This window comes from Cenococcum geophilum (assembly GCF_001692895.1).
Source record: "Cenococcum geophilum 1.58 unplaced genomic scaffold K441scaffold_60, whole genome shotgun sequence".
NCBI lineage: Eukaryota > Fungi > Ascomycota > Dothideomycetes > Gloniales > Gloniaceae > Cenococcum > Cenococcum geophilum.
The window spans coordinates 498,150-512,269 of NW_027137618.1; the positions used below are offsets into that span (position 1 = coordinate 498,150).

At 48.7% G+C, this 14,120-nt stretch overlaps 6 protein-coding genes across 6 annotated transcripts; 4 read left to right on the forward strand and 2 right to left on the reverse strand.

The window, feature by feature from the left end:
* Positions 1 to 102: 102 nt before the first annotated feature.
* On the forward strand, positions 103 to 2,223 carry K441DRAFT_585449 (kinase-like protein; the record flags this gene model as incomplete). Its single annotated transcript, XM_067644580.1, has 2 exons — positions 103 to 1,582; positions 1,652 to 2,223. 2 exons carry the CDS (start codon positions 103 to 105, stop codon positions 2,221 to 2,223), a joined length of 2,052 nt encoding a protein of 683 aa, XP_067498607.1.
* Positions 2,224 to 3,735: 1,512 nt separating this feature from the next.
* K441DRAFT_645576 (uncharacterized protein) lies at positions 3,736 to 6,323 on the reverse strand. The gene is made up of 5 exons (XM_067646802.1): positions 6,169 to 6,323; positions 5,520 to 6,075; positions 5,343 to 5,465; positions 4,935 to 5,295; positions 3,736 to 4,869 (listed from the first exon to the last, which is right to left on the reverse strand). Exons 1-5 carry the CDS (start codon positions 6,240 to 6,242, stop codon positions 3,878 to 3,880), a joined length of 2,106 nt encoding a protein of 701 aa, XP_067498608.1. The 5' UTR covers positions 6,243 to 6,323; the 3' UTR covers positions 3,736 to 3,877.
* A 74-nt stretch (positions 6,324 to 6,397) lies between these two features.
* K441DRAFT_620175 (uncharacterized protein) lies at positions 6,398 to 7,500 on the forward strand. Its single transcript, XM_067645912.1, has 3 exons — positions 6,398 to 6,690; positions 6,743 to 7,042; positions 7,147 to 7,500. Exons 1-3 carry the CDS (start codon positions 6,686 to 6,688, stop codon positions 7,265 to 7,267), a joined length of 426 nt encoding a protein of 141 aa, XP_067498609.1. The 5' UTR covers positions 6,398 to 6,685; the 3' UTR covers positions 7,268 to 7,500.
* Positions 7,456 to 9,570, reverse strand: K441DRAFT_620179 (FAD dependent oxidoreductase). The gene is made up of 5 exons (XM_067645913.1): positions 9,315 to 9,570; positions 9,147 to 9,260; positions 8,969 to 9,101; positions 8,648 to 8,670; positions 7,456 to 8,574 (listed from the first exon to the last, which is right to left on the reverse strand). Exons 1-5 carry the CDS (start codon positions 9,335 to 9,337, stop codon positions 7,692 to 7,694), a joined length of 1,176 nt encoding a protein of 391 aa, XP_067498610.1. The 5' UTR covers positions 9,338 to 9,570; the 3' UTR covers positions 7,456 to 7,691.
* Positions 9,571 to 10,151: 581 nt separating this feature from the next.
* On the forward strand, positions 10,152 to 11,651 carry K441DRAFT_585414 (FAD-binding domain-containing protein; the record flags this gene model as incomplete). Its single annotated transcript, XM_067644578.1, has 1 exon — positions 10,152 to 11,651. One exon carries the CDS (start codon positions 10,152 to 10,154, stop codon positions 11,649 to 11,651), a length of 1,500 nt encoding a protein of 499 aa, XP_067498611.1.
* A 246-nt stretch (positions 11,652 to 11,897) lies between these two features.
* Positions 11,898 to 12,569, forward strand: K441DRAFT_296276 (uncharacterized protein). Its single transcript, XM_067641004.1, has 2 exons — positions 11,898 to 12,388; positions 12,448 to 12,569. Exons 1-2 carry the CDS (start codon positions 12,143 to 12,145, stop codon positions 12,517 to 12,519), a joined length of 318 nt encoding a protein of 105 aa, XP_067498612.1. The 5' UTR covers positions 11,898 to 12,142; the 3' UTR covers positions 12,520 to 12,569.
* The last annotated feature ends 1,551 nt before the right edge of the window (positions 12,570 to 14,120 follow it).

A 14,120-nucleotide genomic window follows, 5' to 3' on the forward strand; every position in this document is an offset into this window, starting at 1 on the left:
TGTTTCGGCATTGGAGCCTTGAGGCTTGGAGGCGCTGATGAATGACCCGGCTGCCTCAACACCAACCGAATCCCTCAGGTCCCGCCGCAGTGCTCTCTCATCATGGGTGAGCGCGACGGCTCTCTCACACTCGAGGGCAACCCTCCTTCCACCACTCTTCCTGCCGGTCAGGAATCTGCTACAACGCCCGTACGGTCCAATACCACTGTATATACGGATACGAAACACAACGATACTACTCATTCCGACTTTGCGTCTAGGAACACCGCTACCGTTTCGCATAACGCTGAACTGCCAACTATAGGTCCCTTAGGCCTAGCGCCATCTCTTCCTGTCCTTGCGAGTCGTCCTCACATTCGAACCCCCTCAGCCACTGGCCTGCAGCTCCAGACAGATCTTCCCCTGTACGCGACTACCGCGCCACGAGAGTCGCCAAACACTCCCACTATAGTCGAGAGTAAGGCAGAAGGATATCTTCGGTTTTCGGCAACGGCACCGATTGCCATACAAGGAGGGAATCTAAGGACTGCGTTATCGACGGCCAGTATGACAAGTTCTCTCTCACCTGGATCTGCGCTCTCCTCACCTGCCTTGAATGCATTGACCGACATAACACCGCTACCATCACCATTGGTGGTCAGTGACTCTCCTGGCCCATGGATGCGAGCGCGCCCAGGCTCTCGAGGTTCCACGAGTGTCACTCGAGACGATTCCTTCGCAATGCTCAGCAATGGGACGTTATCACCTTCGCCTTCGAAGAAAGGCTACAAGGGGCTGATGCCTGCCGCCGCCGAAGCAGCCGCCGCAAATATGCAGACTTACCAGAAGAACGAATCAGGTCATACTAGGAATAGGAGCATAAGCGAAATCGTCCCAGAAGTCATCCATAACATACGCCCACGGCATGTTACAATCTCAAATGTTACACCTGGTCAGGTGCCGCTAGAGCCCCACCTCCACCGGGAGGAGTACCTCGCCGCCCAACGCGGCCTGCTGCATGCTCCAGCTATTGCGCCTGCCAATCTACCTACACCTCCAGCAAGTAACCGAAGTGTTACGGAGAGCGAAGAAGAGGAAACTCAAGAAGAAAAAAGTAATATCGATTATCTCACTGTCCGACAAGGACCACAGAACCGAAAGAAGTTATGGAAGCCAGTCCGCCAGCTCGGGCAGGGCACATTCAGTAAAGTATTTCTCGCTACCAGTGAGAAACTGACCGCGAAAGACCCTCTAGATGAAGCTACCCTCGATCCCAGAAAACTTGTTGCTATTAAAGTCGTCGAGCACGGTCCAGCCGGCGGCGCTGATGAGAAACGTGTAGAATTGAGTTTGAAAAGAGAAGTGGAAATGCTCAGATCTGTCTCCCATCCATCCCTCGTGCATTTGAGGGCTTTCGACCATGACGACTCGCAAGCACTGCTGGTGTTAACCTACTCCGCTGGTGGTGACCTTTTTGAAATTGCTAGCGAGCATCGACACCTTTTGAGCGCCGACCTCGTCCAGCGTATCTTTGCTGAGCTTGTCGGTGCAGTTCGCTACCTTCACACTCAATTGATCGTGCACCGTGATATCAAGCTTGAAAGTACATTTCTCTGCTCCGGATTTGGGATTCAACCCAGCCGAAACGGCTAGACATGCTAACCTCCGATAGACGTTCTTCTCAATATTCCCGTTGCAACTGTCCCACTCCTCAAGCAACCTCAAACCCACCCTTATCCACTAATAACACTTACCGATCTGGGACTTTCCAGGCGTATCCCTACTCCGCCTGCTTCCCCCCTTCTCACCACCCGGTGTGGTAGCGAAGATTATGCTGCACCTGAGATTCTTCTTGGGCAACCGTATGATGGCCGCTCTACAGACGCTTGGGCTCTTGGAGTCCTTCTTTATGCGCTTATGGAAGGCCGACTGCCCTTTGACCCACCACCCGGAAAGGTGAGCTCAAGAAGTAGAGCAGCACACCGAATCGCCAGGTGTGATTGGGTATGGTGCCAATTTGGGGACCAAGATGGTGAGTGGGATACAGAGAGAGGCAAATCCTGGGAAGGCGCAAGGCAATGCGTTGAAGGGCTATTAAAGAAGGTCACTAGAGGGAGAAAACATCTAGAAGAGATAGAAAATACAGATTGGGTCAAAGCCGGCGTGGCTGTAGAAGGTGGCCTAAAAATGAGGATGGAAGATGAAGACGGCGATGAAGAAATAGACTACATGGAGGCGAGGTAGCCGCTAATGAGGAGCGAAAGCTCCAAATTGTGATTTTTTGGAGCGTTTAGAATTTCAACCTACCCTGGTTATTCCGAGTCCTTTTCAGACGCGTTTCGGCATCTGTATTATCACTTCGTCTTTCGCTCGCTCTCTTTCTTCTATTTTCTTGAACTGAGCTTGCAGTTTTCGGGATTTGAGTTTGATTGAACGAGAAGATACCACACCGACTAAACAGGAATAGCGAGCAGGGCGTTCATGGGAGATTTACAATACACTTATGTCTCAACTTTTTCTTTCTCGCTTTCCTTCTTCTCTCCTTTGTCTTCGTACTTTCTCCTACTTTTTACCATTCCGATATTCGGGTCCTTCCATATTATGCCTCACGAAGCCGTACCTACCTTCTTTTAAATCCTTTCAGAAAGCTTTTTTCTATTTTGTGCGGTAGCGCTTCCACCACTTGAAGACCTGTCCATTTTTTTGGACTCTTACTATTAGAAAAAAGTTGTGCTCATCAAGCTGCTGTGGGCCATGTTAGAGGAAGAGTGGGTTCATTCAATTTAGATTGCTTCTTTCAAATCGATCGCTGATTTAGGTGTGCTGTTCTATTATCCGCAACACGTTAGAAATATATAGCAGAAGCTTTCTTCACTCCCACTTCGCTTCAAAGTTTCGGTATATTCTGGATTCTTTGCAAAGTCCGACGGTGTCAAGCAGCCTTTGTAGCCAATCCTATGTTCGCGATCTACGCCTAATGTGCGCTTGCAGTTGGAGTGAGATCTCCTAGAACTCGTGAAATCGCTCCAGCGCCTCAAGTAGAACAGGACGGCCATAGCTGCCAGGATTGTGTCAGCTAGGTTCGGACACTTCGCCGCCCTTGGGTACAAGCTTGGTGCTCTGGCATATGCCACGGATCTCGTTTGGTCCTTCAAGTTTGTGTAGGCTTTAGTATGGTCGGATCACGCGCATGACAAGCGGTGAAAGTGTACACCAGCCCCCGGAACGTGTGATGTTCCTAAATGCCCTCTCTCTATTGCTCTTTTCTAGAACAATCAAGAGCATTCAGCCGCGTGCGCAACCGTTACTCTAAATAACATCTTCCTAGAAAAAGTCGCGCCGTGACAGTGTTTTATTTCTGAGCCTGGGGATCGAGTCCGCTACCCCCAGTTCAAGCGTCACAAGGCTTTAGAATTCACTGCTGGTATCTTCCACGATGTCTTCAGGAATGGCCGGTACGCTTTCTTGGCGCTTTTGGAATTCGGCTCGACACGTTTAAGCATTGAGGATTGAGGACAAAGCTCGGTCCTTGAGTGGATAATGTATGTTAAGAGAATGGAAAAGGATAATACCCTAAAGCGGGTAGACGGTGGCTATACGGTTGCTTATGCAGACAGCTGGGAGGATGTGATCAGATAATTAGCCCCTTGCATGTTTTCAAAGATCCTTAATATATAGCAAACGGCAGACGCAAGAACGAGATTACGAAATAGTGTATCATGGGCTCCATCTTCAAGTGCGTGAGATGGTAATCTAACCTTCCTACAGTTAATGTTTATTAAGGAGTTAAAGGCTGGGTCAGGGTACCCACTATTAACATGTTTATCCGATAGAAAATATTACTTCGTTCTTTTAATACGACACGGGTAGCACAAATGCCCTACCTTTTAACCATCGGTTATAGCTTACTGTCCCTTCCCTCAGCCGGTAATGCACCACTCATCACTTTATCCCCCTCCGCTAATCTTTCCCTTCCGTAAAGCACCGCCTCTACCCCGCCTTTGCTCGTCCACCAAGCGACTGCAACACCGCTCCTCTCTGGATCCATCTCCCCACTTACCAACACCTCCCAAAACCGCCTTTTCGTAACATCCCGCATGTCGTTATCTTCAATCACATTCATTAATTCTGCACACAGTGGCAGCCACTCTTCGAGTAGTATTATGGGGAGGAAAGGGAGTGCATCCAGTAACGTCAGGACTAATACCGCCTGTTCAGACAGTGCCGGAGGCGGGGCATCCGATCCCGCAAGAGCCAGGGCGACAGAGTCTGGTGGAAGGGGAGACGTTGGAGCGTGGAGAGCGCGGTGATGCACCAGTTCCAATAGGGTGGCCGGGAGGTCTGGCTGGGTAGCTGAAAGGGGGGACGGTGGAGCGGTGACACGTAGGAGCGTCTTGAACGCCAGCCTGAACTGACGCGGAGAGAGATTCTCCGGGAAGACTTTAAAAAGCGCGTCGATGTAGAAAGGTAAGTGCTTCGCAGTTATCTCGGCGCTCTGTGGTGCGGATAGAACGGCAAGCATGACGCTATGCGCGGCCTCAAAGATAGGCAACATATTATGGTTTCCTCCAGCAGCAAGATACGGTACAGCGGCTGCAACGAGCAGCTCTTCGTTGGTGACAGGCGATAGGACGAGCGTGAAATGTTCTACAGTATTGAGGAAATAAAGATCTAGTGTACGGTCAAGGGGATGGCGAGGGATTTGGCCAAAGTGAGAAGAAGCAATAGATTTGAGGAAAGCGTCCGATTGGAGGGGATAGGCCGTAAGGATATCAATGGCAGTTAGATAGACGAAAGTGTGCTGAGAGAAGGAAGAGGGTCCGAGACGCGAGGAGATGAAATAAAGATGTCGAAGAGTGTGGAGCGTTTGAGTTGCGAGAACGGGCGCCACTGTCAAAATATCAGTGAAAAATATTGGGCAATAGAGTGATATATGCGTTGTAAATATGGCTTACCTCCATCCGCAGCTAGTGTGCTGTCACCTAGGACACGACCCATTACGCCTCGTAAAACAATGGTTGTGGCAAATAGGGCCGCTTTTAACAGTTTCCAAAGAGAGGGGATAGTTCTTGCTCGAGCCTCATCGTCTAGGTATAGCGATTCTTCTGAGGCATCAATCCCAGAGAGTTTGTTTTGTCTCCATTGGGTCATAAGTGCTCGAGAGAAGCTGGCCAGGTCATCCATCATTGTTTGAATCAGCCACGGATCCCTGACATGCTCCACGGAATGTGCCATTAGCCGTGATAAAGGGCCCATCGATGTTACCAGTGGGCGTGATGTCATCGCCTCAACCTGTTTGAAAGATGGCGAGCTGACCTACTGTTGTTCAATACTTGAAGAGCCATAAGGGAGGCAATGCCTACCGGCCAATTAAACTTCCCCCCTTCTACCTCCACAACATCCAAATCCACTGTCCCCAGAAAATAAGCTGATTGGAATCCCTCACTCGAGAAAAATGCCGTCCCGATAAGTACAGGTAGGAGAAGCTGAGTAACCATAAGTACCATGGAATCGGTGACATTACAGAAAATCGCACTCACATCGTAGTCTAACCTAGCTCTCTCCACGTCCCCAAGACATCCAAACGCATGATTGAAAACCAACACTATACTCCACCCCCCCATCGCATCCATTTCGCCCATCTCTCTTACCTCTACCAGAGCCAAATTTGTCGCCTTCACTAGTGCGCCCTCCAACCTCTTCCTCAAAACTCTGGCCCATCCCAAATCTAGTCCCTGTTCTTCTTGACTTCCGATTCCAATTAAAAATCCGCCAAGCACCATCAGATGTTTCCACCGCGGGCTCCTCTCATCTGCGCCTGCAACTACAGCTCGGACCCATTCATCGGGGGATAAACCACCACCAATGGGTAATTGACCTGGAACAGGTGGAGGAGCGGAGTTTGTGAGTACAGCATGGTGGTGTGTGAGGATTGTGCTGATGGCAGAGTGGAAGACACTTAGGAGACGAAGGCAAGTGCGGAGACCAGAGGGACGGTCCCAGAGAGCGGGCGCAGTGAGGAGGTGAGATGTTAGGAGCGAGAGGTTATGCGGGTTACTTAAAGTTGTTAGAAGGGATGTTGCAGTTGCTAAGAGCCTGTGTGTAGAGAAATATCAGTAATGTGTGCTTGGTATAATAAGAGTAGGAATTTATCGATAGGGACGGTATGGGGAAAGGGTAGTTGATTACCGTAGGGTATCCTGCTGTTCCGCATAAGTTTGAAGGGAGCGGAGAAGCGTGCTGAGGAGGCGGTCCGCTGGCATAACTTCAGCCTTGATTGTTTCCGTTATAATGATTTCTTCATGCACAGCGGAGGCGCATAGTTAATAGGATGTTCAGATGCCGAGGTCACTGGAAGAATGTTCCTCCATCTCTATCCACGCGGGTGACAAAAAAACTGGCTCTACAAAGTAGTCATCTTCCTTACAGCTTAATAATATAATAACCGTGAGATATATGAAATAATAAAAATATAAGTATAATATCTTATGGTACCTTAACACCTTTATCTATTAAAAAATTTAAAACCTACGTTATTGTGGCTTAATAAATTCGTAGAGCTGAGCGACTTTGGACGTTCCCCATGGTTTGAAAGGTCACCTTCTGTCATCCGCGTGGCATCAACCTACCACGAAGGGTAAATCAAGCTCCCAAACTATCAGTCCTGTCGAACGGCTTGCGCTGTTCCACGAAAGATGCTGATTCGATGAGGTCGGTCATATGCGGATCTCTTTATGATAAGTTTTACTAACATCACCCTTAGCTTCATTCAACGTATCTCCTCTGCCGCCCCACTTGACTACACAACTCCCAGCTTTCCTTCCCTATATTGGCCTGTCCCCGTCCGCGGGCCCCAAGCTTACTACCTCTACCACCCGACCGATATCTGGCGCTTTACAACACTCTGGACGCTCTTGTTCTATGCCGCAGTGCATTTCGTAGTTGCGGGATGGGCCTGCGGGGTGCAGTGGCGCAATTGGAAAGTGGTATGGGTCGTGCCAGTTATTTATGCAGTGCTAGGAGGAATTGAAGGAGTAGTAGCAGGAAGCGTGATTGGAGGATTGTAAGTGAAATATTTTTACGCTGCAAGGGACTCTATGATGGAGTAAGAAGAGAACGATGGGGCTAGGGAAGTGAGATGTACGTCCTAGGACTAATGAATAACAGATTAGGTGGCGTGTATAATGCCGGCTACTTCAGGATGTCTACGTGGATACCGTTCGTGTGGGCTCTGATAAATGCATTAGTACTAATTTTATCATCGTTTGCAATCCAAGGAGGATTATAGGGTTCAGCACCCCTATTTATGGCGTTTTGGTGCTACTAGTAAGGCGGCTCTGTTACTGGTACAGGATCCTATGATTGCGTTATGGCACAGCTCACGGAGATCGAGAGATATACCCAAGCAGATGCAGAATTGTGTCAGCAGTCGTCGGGCTACTTTATCATTATAAATTCTTCTGTATTATTGTATTTCCTATTCAATTGGTCATCAGCACGACTGCCATCGGCGTTCCTATCAACCCGTGTCATTTCAAAAAACGTATATGATGTTCTGAGAGCACCATCTTCCAGCTAAGCTACAGTACTTGTCCGGGCTGAAAGCTGCATAGCCGAATCACACGACCGCCAGCTATTTGATAAAACAAAAAGTGCGGTCGGCTTTTTCATGCTGAATACAGATGCTTTCCCAAATAGAGGAAATTGCTACTCTAGTCTCTACTTGCGATCTCTTGGTCCTTCACTGTTTCTCGCACTTCCTTATCGTCCCCTTTTCGAACACACTCTCCAACCAATGCTACAGCCTTCTCCGCACTTCCAATCGAATTCTGATAGCCTGCCCCCCCATGCCCGTACTGATGCACTACAAACTTCGTTTTCCCGTTCACCTGCACCTCTTCCGCCTCCAATCTCGCGCCCCCTTTTCGTCCAGGCCTAAAACCTACCTGCGTAGCTAACATCTCAATCTCGGCCTCTCTCAATGCAGGCCAAAGTGCTCTGCACCGCTCTATAATCTCCAATGTCGTGGTTTTATCAGCAGCCACAGTCCAATCGTTGACTTGTTTTGTGCCGCCGAGCACGTAGGTTGAGGTGCCCGGACGTGGGATTATGTATGTTATGGAGGGGGTGGCTGCGTCTTCGCGTGTATATATGGCGGGAGGTGGGAGAGGTGAGCTAGGTTGATTGAGTGGCGACGTTACAGAAGGGATGCATGCGAGGAGTGTTTGTCCCCTGATTGGAAACACGTTCTCATCTTTTACCAACTCTCTCGCGCCTAAGCCTGTACAGTTAACAAATGCAGCCACTTCCACCTTTTCCGTCCCCACTTGACTGAGAAGCCTCTCGGCTTCTTCAATTGCTCCTGCAAGACCAGCCTCTGTAGGAAGCATGGCACGGATAGTGGATGCACCTAGGTTGGTAACACGGGAGAGGAGTGAGGCCAGATATTTAGACGGATTGATGGCTATTGAGTCATACAAGACACCTGCATAAGTATCTGGCGGCATAGACCTAGCAGGGAGTACGGAGAAATTATGTGTATGAGATGCGAACCAGATTGACGATGGGGACACAGATTCCTCGGTTGGTGTGGCCCTGCAGAGGTTGGTGTTTTAACGAGACTAGAAAGAGACGGAACGGTAGAGGAGGTATTTGAAAGGGAAAGTACCAGTAAAAGTAGGACGGGTAGATCTATTGCGATGGAATATAGTTAGCTGCTTGTCTACAATAGTGTGGGAGTAGACTTGTGTCTTGAATCTTAGAAAAGAGTTCGGTGCCTCGTTCTCTCTAGGAGTTTCTAGACCGTGTCGTTCGGGTCGATGGTCTTCACTGGCACAAGAAGGGTAGTTACTCTTGACGAATGGCCTCGTAGTATCCAAAGATCTCATATGATTTTTTGTGGGCCAATCAATATTTGAGGGGTATCGTAGGTGATAGATTGTGAGGTACTTCTCTTGGCTGCGAATGGTACAAGCAAAATCTTGCCTACCTCAATGCCATTCTCACTTCTACCTTCCGCACCCTTCTTAGTCATGTTTATCCAGTATTTATAACTCGCGATATCCCATTGGCACTGCTCTATTTGATCCGCCGTGGCATGTGTTCGCCATTGCGCACCGGCCCTTGTAATTTAGAAAAAAATTGGATACATAGGCGTGTTTACTTACCAGGGAGAAGTATATTCTGTTGATTCGTCTCCAGGAAAGTGTTTCGCTATAACAGTGACCTTGTAGCCTGCTTCAACCAGTGTCACAGCCGTCTGAAGGCCAATGACACCGGCACTAGAGAGAGTTAGATACCCAATTTCAAAATACCTTTATATTGTCATTACGTACCCAAATACAACGACGTTTGACATTTGAAGGCTGGGTTAAAATTTTAGGGAAGGCTAATGAGGAGTTATACTTTATATAAATTATCTCTGATCTTTTCCATTCTTGGCAGGTCCTGACGGGATTAGCTCGCTCGTAATACCAACAAAACCACCACCGAAGACTTGGCCGCTGCCCGAGTTTAAACCCTTTATTATAGACAACTATAACGCTTATAGAAAGAAGACTCCGGAACCTTATAGAGGAAGAAGGAAGCTTTTGGTAGATCTCTCTATTAATACTACTCGTGAGGAGGGAACTAGTAGAGACTGGAAACGCCGCTAACGCGTGCCAAGAACTCAATTCGGATGCAGCGTGTAGAATTCCGTTCTGTAGAAGGGGCGACTGCTGGAAAGCCTATATCGAACGACGCTCTACTGAGGATCGAGTGTAGATATTAATATATATAGTTTTTTGAGCTTCATATTTCTCATCACGGCTCTAAGATTCTCTTGATTTGATTGGCTGGAGATTATCGATAAGAATAGGGCACATTTCAACGTTGCAAGGGGGCTCACGAGAGCTCTCTAAAAATGTCTTACACTTAATTGCGAAATATTATTCAACCAATTCACCTCCAAACGACCAATTCGCGGGCTGCAACGTTTATCTCACGGGCAATGAGGGCCTCCTCCCTAAGCCGATGGAGATCCTTCCGGATCCCCAAGTTCACCTCTAGCATCTCTAGCTCCTTCGCCTTCTCCCTCCTCGTCCGCAACTCAATCCGGCTTTCGACCAAGGAACGCGTCCAGACGTCCTCAAAATCGGCATTTCTCGTCCCACAGTGCTGCCAGATCGGCCATGGACACGCATCAGAAGCAGGTTGAGCTCATCTCCAATCAGATCCGCCATCATTACGAGCGAGGCGAGAAGTTCCGCATTTCCCATGGTTCAACAAACAGCACACGACCATCGACAACAAAACGGCGGGGCAACCTTGTTCACATTGAACATCTATCCAATGTTTTGAGCGTCGACAAGGCGACTAAAACCATCGTCGTTGAACCGAATGTCCCCATGGATCGCCTTGTTGAAGCGACATTGAAGCATGGTCTCATTCCCCCTGTGGTCATGGAGTTCCCAGGCATCACTGTTGGAGGCGGCTACGCGGGGACTGCGGGTGAGAGCAGTTCCTTCAAGCACGGCTACTTTGACCAGACCATCAATTGGGTCGAGATGGTGCTTGCAACCGGTGAGACCGTTAGGTGCTCCAAGTCCGAACGGCCTGACCTCTTTCATGGCGCTGCCGGTGCCGTGGGATCGCTGGGGGTCACCACCTTAGTCGAGATACAGCTGATCGATGCGAAAAAGTACGTCGAAGCAACGTATCATCCTGTCAGCAGCGTAGCGGAGGCAGTGAGAAGCTGCGAATTGCACACTGCGGATACCACTTTGGATTACATCGACGGTATTCTCTTTTCAGAATCGCAAGGAGCCATAATCGCCGGTCGGATGACAGATTCACCAACCGCTGGTCTAAACATCCAGACTTTCAGTAACGCCAATGATCCCTGGTATTTTTTACACGTGCGAGATCGCATTCTGAACACCACTGGTCCGGTTTCAGAGGTCATTCCATTGGCAGAATACTGCTTCCGGTATGATCGGGGAGGTTTTTGGGTTGGCGCCTCCGCTTTCGATTACTTCCCCTTCCCCTTCAACGACTTCACTAGATGGTGGCTCGATGATTTTGTACACACAAGAATGCTCTATTCCTCTCTGGACGCTAGTGGGCAGTCAAAAACATACGTCGTACAAGACCTGGCATTACCTTATCAAAATGCCGAGCAGTTCATCCACTACACCGCCGAAACATTCAAGATATGGCCGCTTTGGCTCTGCCCACTCAAGCAGACCTCTCTACCCACAATACACCCCCACCACGATGAGAGGCAAGCAGATGGCACCCTTAAGCCCATGCTCAACATTGGATTATGGGGTCCCGGGCCAAAAGATCACGACGCCTTTGTCGCCCTTAACCGCGACCTGGAGCGGAAGTTGCGCGAGCTCGGCGGGATGAAGTGTCTTTATGCGCACACTTACTACTCTGAAGAGGAGTTCTGGGATGTCTACCCGCGTGAGTGGTACGACGAACTGCGGGAAAAATACAATGCGAAAACATTACCAACGGTCTATGAAAAAGTAAAGATAGACCTCGATGTGGAAAAGGAAGAAGCCCAAACATGGGCGAGCACAGTCACCAGTACCTGGCCTGTTGGAGGGTTTTGGGCCATTAAGAAGGCCATTGATAGCGGCTCATATCTACAGGCTAGAGCCTCTTCGTGGAGAACGCGAAAGTAATGCGAGCAGGCCACGTAGCGAATTCTCTCCTTCGCTTCAATCTGCTGTTCCCCGTGTGAATTCTGCCTTAAATGCTGTAACGAGCTGGAGCGTTGAAGATGTTTGCTATCGAGAGTCACCTCGCAAAGCACTCGTGCCTTCATGCTCATTTCTCTTGGTACTCTCAAGGATCTACAGATTTATTACTTGGTGTGGACGCAGATAGCCTTGTCGGTCCGTTTTTCAGTGACAGCACTCCAACGCGTGTGGCGTAGAGGGGCTATGCTACAGATGCATTAAATATATTTTACTGCAGCACATGAAAAAAACAACTCCGTAACTCCCCCACACTCAAGCTTGCAAATTCATAGCCACATCCAGCGCACCACAAGGCCGAAAGACGGACACGCACTAGACATCAAGGCAAAAGCCCAGATCCACAACCTATCCCATCCCATCCCCTTTCACGACCGTCTTTCACCTCTCCTACCTCTCACTATCTCACGGGAGTGATGGTAAACCCCTCGGTCTACTTCTTTCTTAACAAGATCACCACCAGAGACGACATCGAGCCGCTCAAATATGTTCCTTGCGACTCCACAGTGCCCGTAAGCGTCTGTTGTGTCATTGGAGAATCATGTACTGGAAGCAGACTCTGCTACAGCGCTCTCGGCTCTATCTATCGTGGCGCATGTACGGATAGGAATTGGGGCGACTCTTGCCCGCAGATATGCACAGATGACGGTGCTGGATTTAACGTAGGTATGCGTGCCGCGTGATTGATTTCCCTCTAAGAATATCAGCTTAGGTTGAGTAGAAACTGGCTTGTGCATTGTTCAAGGCCGGATCTGAAGGCAAATCCACTCCATCCGCTAAAATAACGATTTGACGCCAGGAGCGCTGCGGAGCTCCGGTCTGGTGCTATACAGTTATTAGCTGCGATCGAGAAATCCCTGCCCTGGTAGCCACAACTTGAACAAATTCAACATCAACCTGCTCTCCATCCCAACTCCTGCCATAATACCTCCAATCTTTCGCACCGAAAATTTCCAGTGTTACCCACGCTCTTGCGGATCTGGAAGGACACCATATTAACCATGGACAGGCTGTTGCGAAGTTTAATCTCCACGAAGCGAGCTGCTGAGAGGATATCCGCTAAACCGACACCTCGATTCCCCGGTTGTACTATTTGCATCAAAGCTAACATGTGCAATTAAATCGAGACCTTGCCATCTAGGCTTTAGGCACCGATAAAGTTGAACCTGCACTTATTGAAACGCACTCAACAGATGGCGTTGTATCATCACGGGAAAGATGATTTGGGACACCTGCGAGGTCATCGTGAAGATGGCACAGCACGCTTTGAACTACTAAGTGGTAGACCTTCGGTATACGTCTTAGAATCTCATCGCTTCATCTTTTTACAGCCAATGAATTGGATCCCAGCTTGAGGGCTAGAAGATCGGAGCTTGGGAGCGCTTCGTAAAGTCGTGATAGAATCTGTGTCTGAAAACCGAACCACCTTCACGCAACGACAAGATTACAATGCGGACAAAGAGATTGGAGAGATTGGAAGGGTGAAAAACAATTGAGAGAATATTCGAAGCGCAAGAATATCGTCGACAGGTAACGAATCAGTATTCTGATTGAGACGGAATCACTCTCAATCGATACACCAGATGATAATGACGTGGAATGTTTTCGGCTCTCCCTTTCTGCAATAGTGGCCAAGGCGCAGAGTAGAGAAGTGGCCTGATAGCTCCGAGTATTCCCATGGGTGGGTTAGATCCATATTTACAATCTACTTCTTTTAATACAGCACACCAGCGCTCCACACAACCTTTCTCTGTATATCGAGGCTCATTTCGAAAATTCATCCGAGAAAAACAACATACGATCAGCAAAAGAGTGCTCAGTTGTTGATCATGAGCTTTCCACTGGCACTCTTACGAAATATGAGACGGAAATCATGGAAGTCCTCGGAATTTCAAAGTACAACGAACTAGATATCTGGGGCGCACACGAAGATAGTTTACATACGTAGGCAGTGTTCGAGACTTCGGGAACTCGTTGGAGAGTTGGGGTAATACCTCGGGCTAGTTCAAAGCATCCACAGCACGGAATGTGAGCCGTGTAGGATTATCATCAGGGTTGGCATGTCGGCGATCGGGCTGTTAAAATAAAGGGCCTTTACTAGCAATATTATCGCAGGTGAAAGGCGTTGTCCTTGAGACATTCACCTAAAGGAGATGATAAAGCCTGAGCATCCACGAGATCTGGTTGTATTCATTCTGCCAATATCTAGCTGAATTAATATCTAGATATAGGATCTTGCTCTTTCGCCGTTATTTCGCCGATCTAACGGTGCGGTTGTGGCCAACCACAGGCTCTATGGTAATAAATTTAGCGTCCATTGAGTTTAATACTACGATCAGCAATGTATAGGGATGGATCCTTTGCGGAGGACATAGTTGTTCAACCAGCTTGTGG